The sequence below is a fragment of the Sphaerodactylus townsendi genome, linkage group LG07 (assembly GCF_021028975.2).
Source record: "Sphaerodactylus townsendi isolate TG3544 linkage group LG07, MPM_Stown_v2.3, whole genome shotgun sequence".
NCBI lineage: Eukaryota > Metazoa > Chordata > Lepidosauria > Squamata > Sphaerodactylidae > Sphaerodactylus > Sphaerodactylus townsendi.
This window is the reverse complement of record NC_059431.1, coordinates 21,803,601-21,825,693: the sequence shown is the minus strand read 5'-3', so window position 1 is coordinate 21,825,693 and position 22,093 is coordinate 21,803,601. Positions and strand designations below refer to the sequence as shown.

The window sequence follows — 22,093 nt, the reverse complement described above, 5'->3', positions numbered from 1 at the left end:
GCATTTGTATATCCATCAGAATGTTCAGTAATGAGTGTTCAGTAGTGAGGAAAGTAAATAGAAGTGTACATACATGAATAAATCCAGTGTATTTTTTGTCTATCTCCACCAGCTGCTGGTCTGCTTTGTTCCTCATAGATGGCTCTGGATCTGTGCCCATAGCTATTAAATATGGCACACACTGAAAAACAAAAATGTTACTGTAAGATCTCTGCATGTGCCTGTGCGCATCTGTATTTTTCTTCCGTGGTTGACAAATTGCAAGCATGCATTATAAGCCTGCAGGCCATGCAAAGGAAGTCCACAGGAGGCAAGTGGAATTCAACAGAACTACAGGGTGAAGGACTTGTAATTTAATGTTTGATTTCCAATAGAAACTATATTAAAATATAACTGACAGAGGCCACTTGGTAAATTGAATAATGACACCATAACAAGTGTGCTGGAATTCAGGCAAAAATAACTTTTTTTTGGTTTTATGTTAGCAACGAAAGATTCTGAGGCTGAGCACAAGTGGTTAGCATTATCGTCTATAGAGCTAAAAGCAACGTTTATTGTATTAAAAGTGAACCACATAATTCTAAATAGATAATACACTATTACCTTGAGAACTTAGCACTACAGACGAATTCATGTCTCGACTACATTTTCCAAACTTTAGGAACCTTATGTTGCATGCATTTTATTTATATCCAAAAATGAATGCATCATACAATTCTGAAATTGATTTAATTTTGGACGCAGATCTGCCAATGATAGTGTTATGAAAATAATACAAGTAAAATTCTATGCAGATAGCACCTCGCAATAAAAAAATGTAATTATCCAACAATACTGGCAGAAGATTCAGAACTACTGCTCAGCCTGGTAGGTGAAAGAAAGAAAGATCCTTGAGTTTCACAAACAATCAGTTTTATCCTTGGGGTTTGGGATAGTTGTCTACAGAATTCTGAAGACTATTTCAGTTCTGCCACCTTATACGAGATGTCCTCTTAGGTCTTGGGTTAAAGTTATATTAACTTCAGTATAGAAAATGTCTTGTCTCATATTAAAAATTCTTGCATGGGTGGTATATACAATGTAGAGACTTGCTTGACAAATATTCAAACTAAATCAAGCCAAGTTGAACCACTGATCTGTCTAGTCCAGTATAATCTACTCTGACTAGCAATGCCTTTCCCTCCCTTTCTATAATTTTGAACTAGAATGTTTATTTTGCTGGAATGTGCCCAGTAACTAGAACCATTAGGTCTGCTGGTGCTCACACACCATGTCACAAGAAACAGCTACACACAGGGAACAGATGCAATGGCCTTTACAGGGGAGGTGAATATCATACACAGAAAGTGAAGCCAAAGATTGCTGGGATACGTAGTTGGGATAAGGATCTCTGTGGGATAAAGATTTCAGGAAAATGGCTTTTCCCAAGATAGCATTTCCCAAGATTACATTAGTAGCTTTAAAGAATTATTAGTCTCCAGCATAGACGCATCGTTCTGTTACGTCACTATTATAGTTCTACTGAATATCCTGAGGCCTCAGAACGGGATACGAAAATACAACAAAAAAGCACACATATGTGACTGTGTACCTGAACGGGATGGATAAGACCCTGGTTTAGCGTCAGTGCAATAACATTGAGAGCAAAGTGACGCACGCTGGACTGCGTGTGAAAGAAAGCCTCAAGGACCTGCTTCAGATAGAGCTGCATGATTGAGCTGCTCATCCCTGAGGAAATGTCACCCATCTCTTTCAGATCTTCCTGCTTTGCCACCTTTTTCCCTACAAAAGACAGAAACCAAACTTTACCACTGATCAACATTTCCACTGTATGTTTGTAGTGTACTGAACATGTGTTCCTAAAGTCAGGTGTGGACCGATGTAAGCACTTGTAGTAGATATAAACACCTTCCTGACCAAGTGTCTGATCTAGATTTATGCATGTACAACATAAGAACATAAGAACATAAGAACAAGCCAGCTGGATCAGACCAAAGTCCATCTAGTCCAGCTCTCTGCTACTCGCAGTGGCCCACCAGGTGCCTTTGGGAGCTCACAAGTGCAATAACTCACAAGTGCCTATGGGAGCTCACAAGTGCAATACAAGCAGAGGACTTGCCAAGGTATCTCATTTTCCACTCCCCCACGATTTCCTCTTTCCCTTCTCTGAAAGCCCCCATAGCTTCTCCCTTTATACATGCAGTAGGACAAGGATATAGAATCACAGAACAGAAGAGTGCTTTTCAGACCACAGAAGATGGTTTCCCCCAATGTTCCCTCATGTAAAAGTTCCCTTCAAGAACTCTTTTTTAAAACTCCCTTTCAAGATTTCTCACCCTAACCTCAAGAAAAAAAAATTGGAAATGCTCCAACCCTTCTCCTTCCAGTCTCTGTGTTTATCACTTGATGGTTACATTAAAATGTGATCCTATATACCCAGTATCAAAGTAGTACTGTCCTGTCTACTACTTTTAACATTCTACATTCTACTGCATGTGTAAATCCCTTTGCAACCCATTTACTTGCAAAGCTTTGGATTAGTAATTAATCTCTGTGTATATAGAGATGGACCTAAAAAGAGAGCATGGTTACTCAATGTATTCATACTCCTCACTCAATACAGTAATGCCCATCACTCACATTCTCTGTCTGCCTGCTGCATTCGCGTGTCTTCCTCTTGAAGGTAGGTTTGGAGGTTTTTTAACACCTGAATTTTTAAATTTACTGAACAGTTTTTATCAGAAAGGATGCTGTTGTACAGTGTTTTCACCTCCTGTTCGAACATTAGACCCGGGTGTTGTATAAATGCAAACCCTGAAAAAATATAAGGCGAGGAAAAAAAGGCGAGAAAAAATATAAGGCGAGATTAATAAATCTTGCTGAAGACAGCTGACTGCTTTAAAATATAGCACAACCCATAAGCAACATGCATATTTAAGGGCAAATTAATTTTGTCCAAATAATCTATAAAACCATAAGATAAAGAAAGCTGTAAAGTAAAATAATCTACAAAACCATAAGATAAAGAAGCAAAGTGTACTTCTATATCTACACTAAAAATAATAACATCACACTTAAAATGCATCAGTTTCCCTATGAAGTTCCAAACTACTACACTGATGGTGGTGGAAAGGGCTGTCCAATTGCAGCCAGCTTATGGTAACTCCTTGAGGGGGTTTCACGGAAAGAGATGGACAGAGGTGATTTCCCCCATTGCCTTCCTCTGCATACAGTTGTCCCTCCCGCATGGCAGGGGTTAGGAGTGCAGCGCCCCCTGCAATATGCAAAACAACATAAAATTTCCCCCACTTCCAGCCGGGCTGTTCCTTCCTCCCTCTGGCCCTTCAAGGCCGCTGCTCTGCATAGTGCCTGCCTCCGTCAGCTCCTGCCAGCACCCCTACCCCAGACCTACCCTACCCCAGACCTCCAGCTCCGGGGTTGTGTTGGGTGGCAACTTTCCACCAGCGATATGGAAAACTGTGATGTGTATTAATCTAGCTGACAAAATTCCCGAAGAATGCTGCACTGGCCAAACCCCCTACCAGCGACATACTAAGTATTCATACCAGAAGCAAAATAAAACCGCAAGCATTTGTAAGTTCTTACCTAGACCAATAATGGCTTTTGTTTGTACCTCCTCATCTGAATGTTTGGTAAAATACATCAGCAGTTCAAGTACTTTGTCCTTAATGTTAACCTAGTTATAGGAAAAAAGTATGGCTAGTTAAGGTGGGAAAACTGGAAACGTGTCAGTTCTTTTTAAAAATAACCACTAATACTCAAACACATACCTAAAAAGTTTAGCTGTCATTTATTCCATGGGTTTCAGTCCATCCGAACTTACTCTCAAACACGCAACAGTAAGCAAATAAATACAGCACGTTTACCTTGCTGTTGCCTTTAAAATCTTCCTGATCGAAATCAAAATGCCGACACAAGGCTCCGACAGTGAAAAGGGATCTAAGGAGTGCTGGCTTATTTGCTGTAAGTATAGTGCTGTTTGGATCTTCTTGATGTTGACTTTTTAACTTTGAAAGTGCACCTGAAGAAAGGACAACTGTTTTCACAACTGGGTCTCACATGAAATGTTTGGCATTTAACTATTGTTATCCAGACCTTTTAATATTTAACTCACCATAGTATCTATTAAAGCAGGCCCACACAAATTTATAATTCTGAGTAACCTTATTCACAACAGCTCCAAGACAACTAACGCAGTGCTGTACTACCTGGAAACAAAATAGACAATGTTACGATTTCCTCAGGAACAATATCTATGACATTCTAAAGTTCTTAGTTTAGAAAGTGGGCGGGGTTTTTGCTCAGCAAGACAAATGACTGATCACTGGAGATCTGATTGGCTCTGCAGATTTTTAAATGTGGTGCTTTGGCAGCAGCTGCAACCACAGCACAAGGATCTTTATTGTGTGAGTGAAGGTATGCTGTGGTAACAATTTTGTGGCAGCCATTTCGTGGTTGTGCCCACCAGATGCTATCAGAATTTCCAAAACCCTATCCCAGGCTCAAAAAAGGCAGGGGAGCTCTGCAATAGAGTGTTATTGTATCATATATAAAAGTTCAGCTGAGCCAAATGACAAGTCATATGATTAAATCAACACGACCATCTTACGTAATTACTTCGCATATGGCAACAAGCAGAGACATTGCTTTAAAAACAACCTAATCACACAATTAAAATAAAAAGACCAGCTTGGAGAAGAAATTAAACCTTACTGTCATGCCATATTTGATTATGAGCTTCATTAGATCTTCTTCCATAGTAGCAAGGAAGGTCTCACTTGGATGTTCCATCAGTGGCACTACCAATTCTAAAATCTTCGCAACATTGCAGATCACCATGAAGTCGTTCTGAGTCTGTAGGAAAGCATTTACACATTTAAAACTGTTTAAGATCTTCGCTGTGCTTTCATTATTGTCTCAGGAATGAAGAAATGATAAAATTCATCAGTTTGTTATATAACATGTAAAGCAGAGGTGTCCAACTCTGGCGCTTCAGATGTTCATGGACTGCACTTTCCATCAGCTCCTGCTGGCATTCCAGCAGGAGGTGATGGGAATTGTAGTCCATGAGCATCTGTAGTGCCAGAGTCGGACACCCTTGATGTAAAGAATGCATGTGCTGCTGAAATTAAAGAAGTTTACAAAAGCTTGGCACAGAATATAGACAGACTGGTCCACAGACTAGTAAAAACATGAAAGGCAACACCACCAGGATACAATTTATGTCCTAGAAAGTAAAATGTGGCTCAGTAGTGCATATTGACTGACCAATCTGCACAGCCTGAAGAAAAGTTGCATTGTCTTAAAGAAATGTGTGCTGTGTGCTCAGTCAGCTCTACCTATCCACCCTGCTGCCACCAAGCTATGGAGTGTAAACACAGCATTTCTAACGAGGAGTTCAGAGGCTTGAAGCCTTCATTTAACGGTCTCCAATCTGCGCAAAAAAACTGGAAAGCAAGTTTATGCTTAGAGTGACCTTGTCTGCAGGCAAAAAATTAGACAAAACAGCATCACGGAATCTTACTCAGCTCTTTCTTACAGTGTGGTTTTTTCAGCTACACAGTTATGGCATGGCTCATCTTTTCCACTGGCACAAATGAATGCTTTCCCATCAAGGGTACTAGCAGGAAGATTCTGTTGTGTCCCCTATCAGGACAGACTCTGTCCACACGGGAGAGCCTTGCCAGATTCATTATATCATATTATTCTTGGTTGTTATTTACACGAGAGACCTCTTGGTGAGTTTGTCAAACGAGTTGTTTAATAAGGAGCAGGCAATCCAATATTTAATGAATGATCATGATCCCAGAATTACTGTCTTGATGGCAAAGTTTCTGACATAGAGATTTTAAATGTAAAGTCTGTTAAACCATCCTGATATTGTGGCAAGTGTTCTGTGCATGATACTGACTGTGCTTTCTAATTCTGTTCTAATGTATGTTACTTTTCCTGTATTTAATGATATGCCATTAAAGGTGAATTTGATATGATGGTTCATCTTAGGGAGTGGCAACGGAGACCCTCTCGAAGACAATGAACTGAATGCTCACCCGCTTGTAAGTTGTCATTCTGGGGTTCTCTCAGGAGTCACTCCGTAAGGTGGGCCACATCAAAGCAGTACACCTCTACAAGGATGGGATTCAGAAGGAGCCACTCAATTGCTACCTTGCTGAGTGGCACCCAACACCACATGAGGAACAGGAACATTCTAGAAGTGATTTCAGCTGGAGGTGTCATTTCTCTAATGCAGCCACTCCACATGGTAAAAAAATACCACTTTCTCTCATATGAGCCTAGATGCCATTTTGGTCATCTTCAGAGGACCGTCATCTGAGGTTATCTGGGTGACAACCTGAGAAACGGCCTTCTCAGTCTAAGTGCAAAACCTTAGAAGTCCTTCCCAGGAGAGATTAGTCTGCCTCCCTTCTGCTGATGGGTGAAAACTTGTTTGTATATCCCCAATAACTGTTATTGGCCCTCCTCTCTGGTTGTGGCGTTGTTTCCGTATTCACGTTTTTATCAAATCATTTCACATATGCTTCATTTTAAATGCAGCTTTAATGCTGAAGAGTTTCAATGTTTGTTGCCTTGAGTGGACAGAGAGGAAATGTTTTCAATAAACAAATATATGTTGTCTTCACCTTCACTAAATTCTCTCCTATTCCACAAAAACACATGTATACGCATTTTGTGGTAACAGCAAGTATGGGATTTTTAGTGCAAAATTCTACAATTGCTGTGATATTTTCAAGTCATTATCCTCCTCCTTCAAAGAGATCTAATATTAATTTATTTGGGGAATCAAAGAACAAGTTGGTGACAGTTATATCCAAGAATAAAAGTTCCAAAGATAGTGTGGGCCATGAGTAGTACCCAACTGACAACAGATTCTTCGCTCCTTTAGAGGATGCTACCATAGCAAACACACACAGGGACAATGTGTTTAGAGAGGTTCAACCAATCAGGAAACCCAGAGATGCAGAAACACAGCTACAAAAAAGTTCACACTTTACATATTTGCCATGGAGAACATTGGTGTATGTGTCAATGCAACTGCTATGTAAATGTTGGAGCCAGAGTTGAAAGAACAAAGGAAACTTTCAGGTTTCTGAAAACACACACAGGTGGGTAAACACTGGACCCTCTATTCACAGGTGAAAAGAGAGGGCTAGTAACCTAAAGCCACAATTATTCCTTGTTACAATAAATATGTCATAATGTTTTCAACCACCATTTCTATACCAACATACTAGAAGCCAAGAAGCCAACACTCTAGAAGCCAAGTAGAAGCCATACTTACGCTGCACTTAGTGGTAAGGTACGGCTGCATGGTCATAGCATGTTTGACCATTAGCTGGGGCCTGATTTTGCTGAACAAGAACAAAGTGGTTATGCAAGCAACCAACCGACTTGAGTTCACACCTTTGTTGTCTGAATCTGAAAAACAAAGGGGGAAACAGAGATGATGAGCTACTTTTGCATCAGCAAAGTATCAGAGCACACAGCGATTATAGTGGGCAGCGCCGGCTGTGATATCTGAACTCTGGATATAAGTTGGTCAGGTAAGACGTTAGGCAGTATAAAAGGAAAATTACATACCAAATTTTATTTATTTTTTAAATGTATTTTTATATTTCGATTTATAACCTGCCCTTTCCCGCAGGGCTCAGGGCGCTGAACAACAATAATACTAAAACAATGCAACAGAATAATCATAAAAGCATAAAACAGTTTAAAACAATAACCATAGATGGTGCCATCCCATACCCTTAATACATCCCTGGGAGGCCACAAACAAGAAGTTGATTCAGTTCAGACCCGGCTGACCAGATATAAAAGCCTGGCGGAACAGCTCCGTTTTACAGGCTCTGCGGAAACTATTCAAGTCCTGCAGGGCGCTGACCTCGTTGGGGAGCTTGTTCCACCAGGTAGGGGCCAAGACTGTAAAGGTCCTGGCCCTCATGGTGGCCACCCAGCTATCTTTTGGGCCAGAGACCACCAGCAGATTTCCCTCTAACGAGCAGAGGAATCTTAAGGGGCAATATGAGGAGCGGTGGCTCCGCAGGTATGCAGGTCCAAGACCGCTCACTGCCTTGAAGGTCAGAACCAGAACTTTGAACATGATCCGGTACTCGACTGGCAGCCATTGCAGATGATGCAGGACCAGAGTAATCCAATCCCTATATGATGCTCCAGTAAGGAGCCTGGCTGCTCCATGAGTATGGGTTTCAATTTCTGGTTCACAGACAAAGGTAGGCCAGCGTAGAGCATTTTACAATAATCCAGTCTGGAGTTGACCATGGCATGGATTACAGTGGCCAGGACCAACAGACATCTTGTGAGGTAGCTGTGGAAGAGAGAGTTCCCAGATAATTGTGACTGGTCCAAGGTCACCCAGCAGGCTTCATGTGGAGGAGTGGGGAAACAAACCCGGCTTACTAGATTGGAGTCCACCACACTGAACCACTACCCCATGCTGGATCAAGATGTTATGAGACTGGAAGAACCATCACTGATCCTTGTTATGCAGTGCTCTGACTATCATGTCACTGTGAATTCAATTCTGGGTGTCCCAAATTAATCCCACTTGGCTTCAGTTAATAAAACAGGCACAACAGTTCTACTTGCTGCAGTGAGGATAAGACTGACGGGTGGATCATGAGGCCATTTTGCTGCCCCCCCCCCCCCCCGAGAACCAGGTCCACTCCTTCCTCTCAGCTATATGATAGTATGGACCTCTGTCACTTCTAAAACCATTTCCACCAACTGCATGCATCAAATGCTTAACTCCATAAGGGTCTCTAATACAAAAAAGATACTCCTAAGTGGCAAAGAATGAAAATCCAAGTCACAATTTTACCTGCTAGAGATTCTTCATATTTTAGAATGTGTTCAACCAAATTATCCACCAGCTGAGTACAGGCCTTCTTCACAGGCTTATAGGAAGCGTCTTCTTCAGATTTTAGCAACTGCAACGATATACAAAATAGGCAAATTTGATATTGATGGCTAAATCCAAGAATGGACAAGCTGTCTTTTTCTCAAAGAACACAAAGACAATGAAAAGCTGATTCAGAACAATCGCAATTAAGATTTAACGAGCTGATAATATGAATAACTGGCACTCGTGTATCGGCACGATCTGCCCATTCAATAGCTGCAAAAACCGCCTCTAATTCTCATCAATATGAAGCACAAAGCCAGTGACAAGTTAGTATTCCATTTGCTTCAGATTAGATTCTTGTCCAGGTATGTTTCATTTCAAACTCACGCATAAGCCCTGAATCTGTGCACTGACTGAATGAATGGGCACGCTGCCTCCCCCATCTCCATGCGATGGCTGACTCACTGAACACAGCACCTGTGCACACAGTAAGGGTCCAGGCACAAGCTCTGTGCCCATGACTGACCACATTTGGAAAGAAGCTCAAAGTATTTCCTTGCTGGGTTTTCTACAGGCATTTTATCGGTTTTTCAAGAACCAAGACTTCATTAAAGGAAGCTTACAAGTGGAGGAAATGTTTTGGTTTATCTGCCCAAGTGATAGCACACAAAATTTTAGAACACACCAAAAGAACAGCCTGTACATCATCTGAAAATATATCCCTATTTTTCATATACCCATTAAATTGAACCTCAGTTACACTTCAAAGCATTTCCATGCTTCCGATGATGGGTGGTGAACTTCTACCCGCTCACCTCAGATTGAGCGACTGGAGGATAACCAAGCTACTTGAGAATGAACTGTCAAAAATCTCATTTTATTTGATTCAGAATATGAGTTCTCAGGTCTTCACTACGTGGCTCACCTGAGGGTGTTGCTAAGAGTGCCATGGAGGAGGAGGAGGAGGAGGAGGAAGAGGAAGAGGAAGAGGAAGAGGAAGAGGAAGAGGAAGAGGAAGAGGAAGAGGAAGAGGAGAAGGAGGAGGAGGAGGAGTTTGGATTTATATCCCCCATTTCTCTCCTGTAGGAGACTCAAAGGGGCTTACAATCTCCTTGCCCTTCCCCCCTCACAACAAACACCCTGTGAGGTGGGTGGGACTGAGAGAGCTCCGAGAAGCTGTGACTAGCCCAAGGTCACCCAGCTGGCCTGTGTGGGAGTGCACAGGCTAATCTGAATTCCCCAGATAAGCCTCCACAGCTCAGGCGGCAGAGCTGGGAATCAAACCCGGTTCCTCCAGATTAGATACATAAGCTCTTAATCTCCTACGCAATGGGGTAGCGGCAACAAAAGAAGGAAATTCTTTGCATCTGTCCCCCCACCCACCCGGCCCCCAATCTCTTTTTCTTCCCCTTTCTTCCTTCTGCCTAAAGCATAAACCCAGAAACCCTGAGAGTTTAGGTCAGGCATTCTGTACACTACAATTCTCAGAAGACATTTTGGAAAGGGGGAAACAAATGGAAGAATGAAAAAAACAAAAGAAGAATGTCACCGTAACAACCTTTGCTCTTTCAAAAACCTGCCTGCTGCCATCACACTGTTCCCCATAAGAGGGGCAGATAAACTGAGAGGGGATGGCAGGGGTTGGGGGGAGAAACTGTACTCTTTCTTAAATTTCAGCTACAAAGGATTCTGGGAAGCTGGGAAGCTCATTTCATTTTTTAGAGCCTTTTACTCTGAGCCGAAGGGATGCAAATTTTGTCAGTGTGTCTAAAAAACCAAGATGGATTTTTTTTAAAAAAAGAATCAACTAGGAAGGTATTTAATCATTTGTCTATTTTTCACATATATCTGATGGGTGTAAATCATGAAGTATCCACTTTGCAAAGGCTCTTAACGCAACATACTGCTTCAAGTCCAGTTACGCTGAACCGGATCATCACAAGCTTTAAGATCAAGTTTGGGGGTGGGGGGAATAGAAAGGTCAGGGAATTAAACATTGTCGGGTAGCTGCTCTGAATCTCTCAGGCAATTATTCTTTCTCTAGATGATAGTAATTTGATTTTACTTACTGCAATTGCTTATATTGTTTAAATCAACTGCTCCATTGCTTTAATTTGCTGTTTCTTGGGACTGAGCTAATTTAATACTATTGCTTCCTTTTAATGTATTTTATTATGTTTCGTTATTGTCCTGGGGTTATGGCTGCCTTGTAAGGTGCCTTGGAAACATATGACAGAGCAGAGCAGAAAGCCTGAATATACAAATTTGTGAAGTAACTATCAAAAAGCTTGCCACCTCCACTGGAAAGTTTGAAATGTCAACAGTATTACTTACGTTCTGAAGGAGCTGCTCAAACCAGTCATACCCTGTATCTCTACAAGCTGCAACCTAAAAAAGCATAAATACATATTTGAGAATACTTTTAAAAAGTGCAACTGAAACATTAATAGCAAACTAACGGCCCCACCCAAAAGGCTCCACTGGCCAGGGACAGGGCCACTACCACCACACGGCCTCCAGAGGGCTTTCAGGCAGAGCGGGGAGGCAGGGAAAAAGAAAAATTCCCCAGCAGCCTGAACAGCCCTCCATTGCCCGAAATGGAGTTGCACTACCCAAAGGGTCCCCGGTACCAAAGCTCAGGTAGAAGCCAATGAAAGCCAGTTCCATCCCAGGAACACCTGCTGCCCTGGCATGTGATGCCACAGATCTGAACTACGCCATAACCACATCAGACGCAGCACCCTCTAGCACCCTCTCTTGTGCCACCTGATAAAGAATATTACACTTTCACTCCGTACCACATCAGTGATGTTCAGTATCTTTCTGGTCATTGCTTCTTTGTCATTATGAGGTGTAGGTGTAAACCACAGCTTCTGGAATGTTTCATTTACCAGTTTCTGGAGAGAAAAAAGGGATAACTGATCAACGGCTAAGTCAGCTTGCAATATATTTAAATAACCAAACACAAAATAACTCTCTGGATCTGAATTAATTCAGTCTTCTACAAGCATTTGAGGAGGAAGTCCACTTCAAAAGTAAGGGGATTCAGTGAGGCAGAATCCCTGCGTTACAGGAAGGTTTGCCAGAAACAGTGAAAAAATTGCCGTACCTTAATGCCTTCCTCATCGTTGACTCTGCGAATCATTTTTACACACATTTCTGTAATTTTGGGAAATGTGGGTTGTTCAATGCAGATATCCCGAAGAATCTTTATCACTCTCTTTCTGACACTAATACCGGTATCCTGCAAGAAGAAAAAGGAAGTTAACTTTTAACATTTCTTAGCAATAGTGTGATTTATTAGCAATGGACAGCACATTTTGATGCCATTTAGGAATATATTAATAAACTGAACCAAGAGCTTATCATAATGTATATATGAACAAAACTCTCCTGATAAAGTCAAACAGAAGTTCTTAAAGAATCTTAAAGACTAGCAAAATTTATTCCAGCATAAGTTCATTTCACCGGATCCTATTATCCTAAAACAGAGCACCTTCATTTTACTGTATCCATAAAGATCTATATAAAAACAATTTGATAAGCACTAAAATTTAAGCGTAACCATACCAGTATTCGCTCAATCAGCATGTCGTAATACTGTTCAGCCAGCTGTGGTCGACAAAGCACAAACCGTCCAAGCAATTCAACAGCTGCTTCTCGTACACTAGTGGAATTATCCATCAACCGCCCATGAACTCCACGTTGCATATCCAGCTACAAGCAACAGGGAAATACAAAAGCAAAGTAAGAAAGAGCCAGAAAAGGTGCTTATGAGAACAAAGGAATGTATTTATGTATGTTTGGTTAACAAACTATTTTCTTTCTTTACCCTGGCTAGAATGCTGGGGTCTACAGCAACAACCTCAGACAAACACTTCATGGCTTTTGTTCGAACAGCAATTGCATTTTCACCAAGCACACGCAGAATCTGATAAAAACAAAAACAAATCGCGTTTTATTGCATTTGGAAAAGTTCAGACAATGTTTAACCAACAAAAATGAAGTGGGGGGGAGGGGGACACATGCTATAAGCAGATAAAATGAAAAACCAGCTATCTAACAGAACTGTACAAATGAGAGCCATCCACCTGGCAGGGCTGTTGCACCACCACCACCATTCAAGTCCCATTATAGGTCAACAAATCTTGGCTTCACTAAGCAGCCCCCCATTCATTACCTGTGGCAGTCACCAACCCTTACCCCTTGAGAGTCCTCTGGCTCACACAGATAAATCACGGTGGACAGGCAGGGATCTTCTGTTCTGTTGCCCCAAAACTCCAAGGAAGCAGTATGTTATTGCCAGTTCTAGTACTTGTGCTAGGCACAGAACTTTGGGAAAGTAGATGTGTCCATTCCCCATGACAATTACCAAGAATATAGGCTCCCTCACACACTTCAGCACAGGCAGTACCTTGTATGGCTGCAAAGCTCAGGGCATAAGAGCAGAAGGTCTGCATTGTGAGTACAGAGGGAGCCAGAGACCTGGAAAGCTGGCTGATTCATTCCTCCTATAGTCAGATAGCTATGTGCCTTCACAAAGTAACTTTATGGCAGTGTTTGTTATAGTAATTCTTGGATCCTAATTTCGAATGGGGCAAGGCAGAAACCAAAGAGGCAAGGCCTGGCCCAAGATGTCTTTCCCATGGCTGGCTAAAGGAACAGGGGCACCTGACCTTTGAAACAGATTTGAGGAGCTGGTCTAGCCTCTGAAATGATCAGAGAGTGTGCAATAGCAGTGCCAGGTGAATTGTATTCAAAGCGAAGTAATACATGTATCCGATGCCTAAGCAATGGGTTCTTGTATGCCATGACTGGAAGATAAGCCAGAGGAAAACTCCAAACATCCCATTATTTTGGGCCCCCTTTTCCCACTCATTCTGGACCAGATCCAAATGCATTAAGTAGGAACACAGATATTTCTGGAGTCTCAGCCCCATTTGCACATATTTGCTCATGTCCCCCTGAAAATACAAAAACCACCTAGTGAATTATGGCTATCTTCATGGCAAAGCTATTCACTGCCAAGCAAACCACTGAAATGGTTTTCAGTTTAGAGCCATTAAGGGGCTCTACAGTGACTAACGAAGATAAGTTAATGAAGCCGTAGTAGGAACGCAGATGAACACATGCAAAGCCCATTAGAAGGTCGCTATCATTATCTTTTTTTTCATTTATCTGTTATACCAAAAAAAAGGACATAGATGAAATCTACTTAAAGTAGGAGTGTGATGCATGCAGGATAAAGAAAAATGTTTATGTAACCGACACAGAAGTATGGAAGCATGTGGCAGTGTTATGACCTATTAAATACCTGCGCTCAACAATGAACAGATATTGCACACTACCCCATAAGCGTTTGGAACCAGGAAACCAACTGTATTTCACTAAGACTTCTGGCACAGTTTACCTGTGTCAAATAAATATCGAAGCTCTGGGCAAACGGCCTCATAGAGGCCAAGTAACGAACAATCAAGCAAGCATCTTCATAGTCCACAGTATCAGAATTCATCCTGTAATAAAGCAGTAGAACATTATTTTAGGAATAGTTACAGCAATAAACATTTATTTGCGGTCAACAGACAGCATAAAACAATAATAGAAAAATTTAAAATAGAACTTCCCAGCGGCTTTTAAATACAGCTGGATAAAAAGAGTTGTCGATATCATAGCACTTAATAGCACAGGAAGTCCTCTATCTTCCTGATTTTCTAAATTTGTTTACCAAAAGGCAAAACTGTGCTACAGATCTAGAGTATAAGCTCCTCAACAAACATGCCAATAAGCAAAAGTCAAATATCACAAGAACAGCTGGGTGAACTCACTTTAACGTACTGAACTGAGAGGGTAAAATTTTAATGATTTTACGAAGAAATTTTTTGCGACTTTCTGCTCTGTGCATAATTTGTCCCGTTGTCTCGACTTCTTTCGCGTGGTGGGTTCCTTCAGACGAATCCTCATCTTTTTGAGACTTCATTGCTTTCTCGGTCTCCATTGTAGTGTCCCGAAACCACTGAGCTATGTAAAATTTCCGAGAAAACTAGAGGGGTAGGCGAGGATGAGGTGGGGAAAACGACAAATCAAAACATAACAAGAAACAGAGGAAGAAGTCAGAGACAGTTCAGAAAAGTCACACCAAGTTCCAGGGTTACTAATAACAGAGTTTTGCAATGTACATTAACCCATAGGTGACAAACTCGCGGCCCTCCAGATGTTATGGACTACAGTTCCCATCATCCCCTGCCAGCATGATGCACAGAAATTATGCTCAGAGCATGATACTGGCAGGAGATGATGGGAACTGTAGTCCATAACATCTGGAGGGCCGCCTGTGCACTAACCCAATGGGTTTATTGAATAGAAAGTCAATGACAACTTTGGGTCAGAGCCATGGTTCATACAGAAGGTCCCAGGTTCAATCCCCAGCATCTCCAGTTAAAGGGATCAGGCGGTAGATGATGTGAAATACCTCCATGAGCAAACGCTAATCAGGATAGTTTAATTGTAATTGTGATCCTTTAGTGGAGCGGCTGGTTATAATTGTGGAATGTTGTTGATCTTATTATTGTTTCAACAATGTTGTCTGCTGTCCTCCGCCTGGTTGGGGAAGGGCAGCCTAGAAACCAAATAAGCTTAATCAAACTAAACTAAACTGATGGACAGGGGCAGCTACATATGCTGCGTTTGTATTCCAAATTGTATTCCAATTGTATTCCAAATTGAAAGCAGCCAGGCTGGATTTTCATAAACATTACATTCACACAAAAAAAAATTTTTTTGTTTAATGAATGCTCTAGAACTGGATTGAGCATACTAAGAGAACGTTCAAAGTAAGAAACTTTGTCCAGTTTTTAAGGATGCGTGCTTCGCTTGTTAGATTAGCAGATACTTTCACCTTTCCTTGAGAGGCTCCACCTGCAGAGTAAGTCCGCTTGCGCTGTCAGAAGCAGAGCCAAGAAGAACTTGGATGCGTCTTCACAAGAATTCCATTAAGCAAGAGCAGGAAAGAGAAATTATGCCTGTTGTTGTTTCAAACCTGACCAAGTACAGACGTTCTGCTCTTTTGAATAGCTTTACAGAAGTATCTAATGCTGTTCCTTTATGTGCAGGCAAATGAAGTGTAAAAATACTAAGATTAAGCAACCATAACATGTGCAAAGAAGAACAGCCCACATTTCTGATCCTCATGCTTTACAGTCTCATCAGAAAATGAGAATGCTGGTTACTTGCATCTTCTCCAAATATTTAGAGAAGTACCCAGTCATCGATGTGACGACCAGAAAGTGGTGTTACAAGTCTTCTGTTCCATAGGAAATACTGCACTCATACAAATAGAAATGACAGCTGGCGCGGCACTGGAGAAATGTGCATCCACACCCTCCGCGCCCTTGTTAAATGCCAACAGCATGGAGAGAGGAAGAATCAATCACTGACATCTAATATCTCAATTTCTTTTAAATAAAGCTCGATTTCTTTTGAATTTGTTCAATGTTGGACAGTTAGCCTAGTAAAATTATTGTAGTGCAATATCTGCACGATCTTCCTAATGAAATGCATGTTACACAAATTGTATTCTAATAACTGAGACATACCACTAATGATGCATCAGTCTCCGTATTTTCATCCAAATAATCTAGCAACGCCTTTTGCAGCTGTTGTATTTCATCGTCCCCTCCTGAGACCTGTAACGAACACCCATGAACTGTAAAGCCCATCTTGCCAACATCAGAAAAAACAAACTCTCGTCGCTTTGTATTCTAAATATGCTTAAATTACGCTACATAGAGGAACATGCGACACAGACTGTTAGGTGGCACACACTCGTACCCATGACTCAATTTAATTACAGAACACCAAGATATTTTGGTGGTCATTTAGCTCTGTTATGAATGCAGAGAAATCAATATGCATCCAACACCTTTAAGTTTTGAATATCTTTCTCAAGCCTTCCGGCACCAGGGGACGAGGGCAGCCACGTACAACTAGCCATATGGAGGCACCAGCTCATACAAATGGTACCTCCAGGTGACCTTGAGAAAACTGCACCTTGTGCTGTGCCCCTGGACGGTTCAAAAAGAACACTCTGTATTCGGATGGTTTCTTTATTATGAAACAGCATCAGGAAAAAACATTTACACTTCTACGGCCAGAACTGAAGTTTACACGGCAAAGCACCCTCCATGACACCCCTCATCATCTCCCTCCCCACCACACAGCACTGCCCCTGAACCCTGGTTCCCACGGGAGTTTGGCACCCCTTCAGTCCCATGATCCAAAGTCAGCACGGCCTTCATTAAGGTCAAAACAACCCACATTTCCCAGCCGAACAAAGCAATTGCTAGTAGGTGATTAACGAGCTGATAAAGAATCGACAGAATAAAATGAAACTACAGCAACAGCAGATACATAAGAGGGAGGGGGGCAAAGGATCCCATGTCCCCAGCAGGGAGACATGGCAGGTTCAAACCAGAACTTGGCAGATCATGACACCTTGTAGTTGTAATTGGGCAAGGGTCATCATATCCAAGAACAAATCATGGCTGGATCCAGCAATTTGACGGTGAAAGATACTGATGGTCAGAGCTCTAACACAGTCCTCTCTGCTCATCACTGCTACCTGACTAAGTGGTATAGTGTTTAAGAGTGATGAACTCTAATCTGGTGAACTGGGTTTGATTCTCCATCCCTCCACATGAGCAGTGGACTCTAATCTGGGGAACCAGGTTTGTTTTCCCAACTCCTACACAGGAAACCTGCTGGGTGACCCTGAGTTAGTCAAAGGTTTCTGTTGTGGGGAGAGAAAGGGAAGGAGTTTGCAAGGCACTTTGAGATTCGCTACAGAAGGACGCAGATCAGATCTGCAAACACCATGTTTACGGGTCAGTGGCTCTAACCCCAAGGGAAGCATAGAAAAGGAGAACATTTTGTTCTTAGCAGATTCAGAGACCAGGTCTCAAGATGCCATTTTTACACAGATGTTTAGAAAAGGATGCTGCAAACTTTTGAAGAATACTAATCTCTGTTGCTATTATTGAGCGGTGCTTAGCGGACTGGAGAGGAAAAAAGTTTCATTAAAACCTGTTTCAATATTCGGGCTATAGATCCCTGATCCATTTTGCTAGTGACGGCATCCTTCCTCAGTCGTGCAGCCACAGTCCCAAGATAGTCAAGCGATGCCACTCTCAGAGCCATCTCTGTAGATTTGTTGCTAAATTGGTGGACCTGGCAACAACAGCAGCAACACCAAGTTAAGAATTAATTTTTGTCTCTCCAACACTTCCACAAATAACTACCCCAATTACTGTTGTTATAAGGAGGCACATTATTTTTGTCCTATCTTTGTTTCAATTCTAGACCTTTGAAACCCAAAACCTTAAGGCAAGCCATAATACTCAAGAGTTAGTATAGAATAGTATATTTAACAGGACTTGGTATCAATAGCATGTCACCTTCTTGGAACCCCATAAAACTATGTGGTAGTAAAGACTGCATCTTTTCTGGTTGGAATATGAGTTGCAGGAATAGAAACCTGATTATTTACAATATCTTCGGAAGTCCCCATTTAATTGTTATGACCATAAATGCTACAGACATCCCACGCACTGATACTTTCCCGTGATTCTCTGGGTGAACATTTAGGGGGTGGGGGGTGCGGAGATAGGAGGAGCCATGCACACGTCTGGCAACAAGCTGGGCTTGCGCACACTTTCTCTCAACTGCCATTATATTTAGTGTCTCAATGCAGATTAAGACAAGGTAGATAGCTTATATTACCTAGTAGATATGTGGATATTAGGGGTGTGGCTTTCAAATTATTTGCCAATAAACAATATCCATGAAGTTAAGAACAGTAATTTGGGTCAAACACAGTCTTGGATCCACTTGAATCGCACTGTGCCCAGTGCAGGGGCTGCCTTCCATAGCAGAGTGCATTACTCCAGTGCCAGGCACTTTGCAATACTGATTTCACGTGTGCAGAAGTGCCTATAGCAGTGGAGGAATATCCCCCATGGAAAAGGGCTCAATACAAACAAGACAACTGTTCCTCCTCTGATGGACAATGTTTACTATGTGACTAAAAAACAAAGTGATACAAATCAGTGCAACTATTACAAGAACAGTAGTAAGAGCCAACAAGAACAAAGTCAGGTTGCAAGTAGGCTACAAACTAAGAACGGTTTTAATGTTCATATCTTAATACAGTTTTTAGTTTATGTGCATATATGTAAGCCACCTTGAGTCCCTTTGGGATAGCAATATAATAGATAAATAAATAAATAGAAACAGAAGGGAATAAAGCAGGTGCCTAAATACCAACACTGCGGGGAGAAAGCAAAGATCTTTCAGGAGCATTTCAAGGATCTGGAGAAAGGCATGGGGAGCATGTAGAAAGAAGTATTCTCTTCCCTGCACTGGAAGTCTTGTGGCTTAAACAGACCATCTTAATATCTGCTGGAGACGAACCAAAGATTCAGAGATTTTGCCTGAAAATACTTAGAAGGATCAGCCATCTTTTCTTGCTATGAAAAGAAACAAGGCTGACAAAAAAGTGACAAATCTACCCAGCAACAGGATTTGAAGGTATGGATGGTGTTTCTATAAAGAAGCCTTAAGACTAGATTAGCCTTAGGAGACTATAATTAATTATGTCTGTACTGGCCTGAACGCTATGCAAGAAACTGCGAACACTTATTACTCTAATGATATGGTCAAGTCATGATTAAAGGGAGGCAGATTTATTGTTTTGGAGGAAAAAACAGTGTCTTACCAACAATCTTCCCAATAAACTAAGAAGTAGCTCTGCAGCTGGCCATTCTGGTTTGTTGACCGTGGAAAGAAGATCTTGAACAAAGTTCTCAAACAATGGCCTATAATCCTCTTCACCTTGTTTGCTACCACACCTAGTTGAAACACAAGGAAAAATTGGAAAAAAGGACATCAAACCCAGATCACAAAACGTATAGTATTACAGACAAAAACCAAACTATTCCTGTGTTTCAAAAACAGAATACTGAATTAAAATCTCCAAAAAACATGTGTTCATTTATTCGGAGCCCACCTAGATTTCCACAGGCACAGGTTGTGGTTTTCATTAGTTACCCTCTTGTGCAATGACCACAAATGTCTCCAATATTCTGCTCATGAGAGGGATTCTCTAGAAAAAAGCTGAAGGAAGGATTACAAGTTGCCTATGGGGGGTTGGAGTTCGGTAAAAAATGTGTGTCCCCCCATGCCTATGGGATTCTACGTGGGGTGTGGCTAACAGGACACTTCCATTGTCTCTCAATTGTGTGTCTGTTTAACGCAACTTATTTCACGACAAGACTACTTAGAATTCCAGTCTCAAATCTCTCTGAACCTCAAGTGTGAATCCAAAGTGTAAAAGCATGTAATATCTGGACTACAGCATTCAATGAAGTTATGAACCAACAGGTTTTGGATAGCTGCAGATTGTGACAGCAGAAAATGGGGTATGTTCAACAGATGGGCTGAGAATGTGGTCAGAAACTGCATTGACTATTCCAGTTTTCAGCTAGGCAGATAAGATGACCAAATATGGATTTCTGGTTTCAAGAATGTTAGATTAGTCTTCAAATTACTGCCAGGGGAAGAATGGGTGAGGTGGGAGGGGCCTTTAAAATTTATTGCCCAACTATGATTCCACAGTAGCCTTCTAAAAGATAAGGGCACCATCCCAATTAGTATGGCTTTCTTGTTCACATGTAATTCAAGCATGTGCTACAAGTTGGACCATTTGCAGCCTTAAATTAACATATTTTTGGAAGCATTATCTATGGTGTTTCGCACACACTGGTTTACTCAGTTAACTGCTTCTGCTTCAGCAGGACAACCAGTAACTTGTGTTACTACGATTGAAAAAAAAAAAGCTTATACAAAGCAACAGCTCAACTAAGCTTTTCAGAAAGGGCCACATCCACATTCTTCGCTTACTAACAGCCTATCTTCTAAAGCCTCATCAATATCAGAAATTTTGATCAGAGAAGCAGTTTTGACCCATGGGATCTTGAAGCCCACATGAACAACAGGAAATACAAATCCCTTGTGCTAGGCAAGCCTTTCAGCTCCCTGACACAGCATGGCAGATCACAACTCTAAACCCCAAAAAGAAGTATGCTATGACAAGTACACAGCCGGATCTAACAGAGAAGCTCTTGTCTTTAAGAACTCTTAATGAACACTGAAGAAATATCTACAGTCTAACACTGCATTTAAAAAAATCTTGGGACATCTAATATTGATCTTTCAGTAGACTGGGTTCCATGTCTACACTGTCTGAAGAAGCACGCGCTATCAGTTTCAAGCCCGAATCTACAGTTTCAAGCCCGAATCTGCAATGGCCACTTTACAGTCTCATAAGACAAAACCTACAACATGTAAGCAGTTGAGTTCTACTCACTTCTTAAGAAAAATTGAAAGGAAGTTTTGTGCTGTTCTCATGGCTGTTTCATATGAATTTGTAATCAGGACATCTTGATCCACCTAAAAATGGACAAAGAACTGGTTTACTGAAGGCATACTGTGATCTCTGCGAAAGAGCATACAAGCTAAATATGTACACTTTCAAACACTTACGGCACATCTTACCTTCTTATTTGATTCCTCTTCAGAGTGTGAGTCCTTCTCTCCTGATGGCAGATGTACAACACACTGAATAAGTTGTAGCACCAGTGCAGTCACCATCTGAATATACATAGGTTCTCCATCAGTATCACTGCTGTTCAATCTGTTGAGAGAACAAGTTATTTACTATCCTCGAATGTCAACACAATAGCAAACACAACACTGAAATTGTCAACGGGCTTCAACTGTTAGCACACCTCTACAATACAGAGAATTTTCACTGCTTTTATAACTAGGAAAAGACTTCTATACAAAATATGCAGATTATTTCTGGAAGGGAGGCTGGGTCCAACAAAAGCTGCAATTACAGTGAATCACAACATAATGCAAGCATTTCTGCCAAAAAACTCTCTTATAACATACTACTGTTCCAAAAATGCCTGTTATCCCTTTGATGGGTAAACTAATCTCAAAGCTTTGCAGAGAGACAGAACATAATTATGATGGGTACTGAGCATAATAATATGACACTAATTTTCCCTTTTAAGGTTTTTTTTTGGGGGGGGGGGAGGTCACAATATCTATACTTTTCCCGTAGCCTTGGAA

General features: G+C 41.4%; 1 protein-coding gene across 3 annotated transcripts in view; it reads right to left on the bottom strand.

The window, feature by feature from the left end:
* The window catches only part of NIPBL (NIPBL cohesin loading factor), a 143,598-nt gene that overhangs the window by 8,815 nt on the left and 112,690 nt on the right, over window positions 1-22,093 (bottom strand). For all 3 annotated transcript variants that reach the window (XM_048504309.1, XM_048504308.1, XM_048504310.1), the window contains 21 exons: window positions 21,512-21,650; window positions 21,324-21,406; window positions 19,674-19,806; window positions 17,984-18,127; window positions 16,498-16,587; window positions 14,731-14,945; window positions 14,316-14,418; window positions 12,738-12,836; window positions 12,476-12,622; window positions 12,015-12,149; window positions 11,704-11,802; window positions 11,240-11,293; window positions 8,882-8,990; window positions 7,322-7,458; window positions 4,735-4,875; window positions 4,136-4,229; window positions 3,888-4,042; window positions 3,607-3,697; window positions 2,641-2,814; window positions 1,592-1,782; window positions 74-181 (listed from right to left, as the gene is read on the bottom strand). In XM_048504309.1, the coding sequence (XP_048360266.1) occupies window positions 74-181; window positions 1,592-1,782; window positions 2,641-2,814; window positions 3,607-3,697; window positions 3,888-4,042; window positions 4,136-4,229; window positions 4,735-4,875; window positions 7,322-7,458; window positions 8,882-8,990; window positions 11,240-11,293; window positions 11,704-11,802; window positions 12,015-12,149; window positions 12,476-12,622; window positions 12,738-12,836; window positions 14,316-14,418; window positions 14,731-14,945; window positions 16,498-16,587; window positions 17,984-18,127; window positions 19,674-19,806; window positions 21,324-21,406; window positions 21,512-21,650 (2,641 nt within the window). The remainder of the gene's footprint in view (window positions 1-73; window positions 182-1,591; window positions 1,783-2,640; window positions 2,815-3,606; window positions 3,698-3,887; window positions 4,043-4,135; window positions 4,230-4,734; window positions 4,876-7,321; window positions 7,459-8,881; window positions 8,991-11,239; window positions 11,294-11,703; window positions 11,803-12,014; window positions 12,150-12,475; window positions 12,623-12,737; window positions 12,837-14,315; window positions 14,419-14,730; window positions 14,946-16,497; window positions 16,588-17,983; window positions 18,128-19,673; window positions 19,807-21,323; window positions 21,407-21,511; window positions 21,651-22,093) is intronic.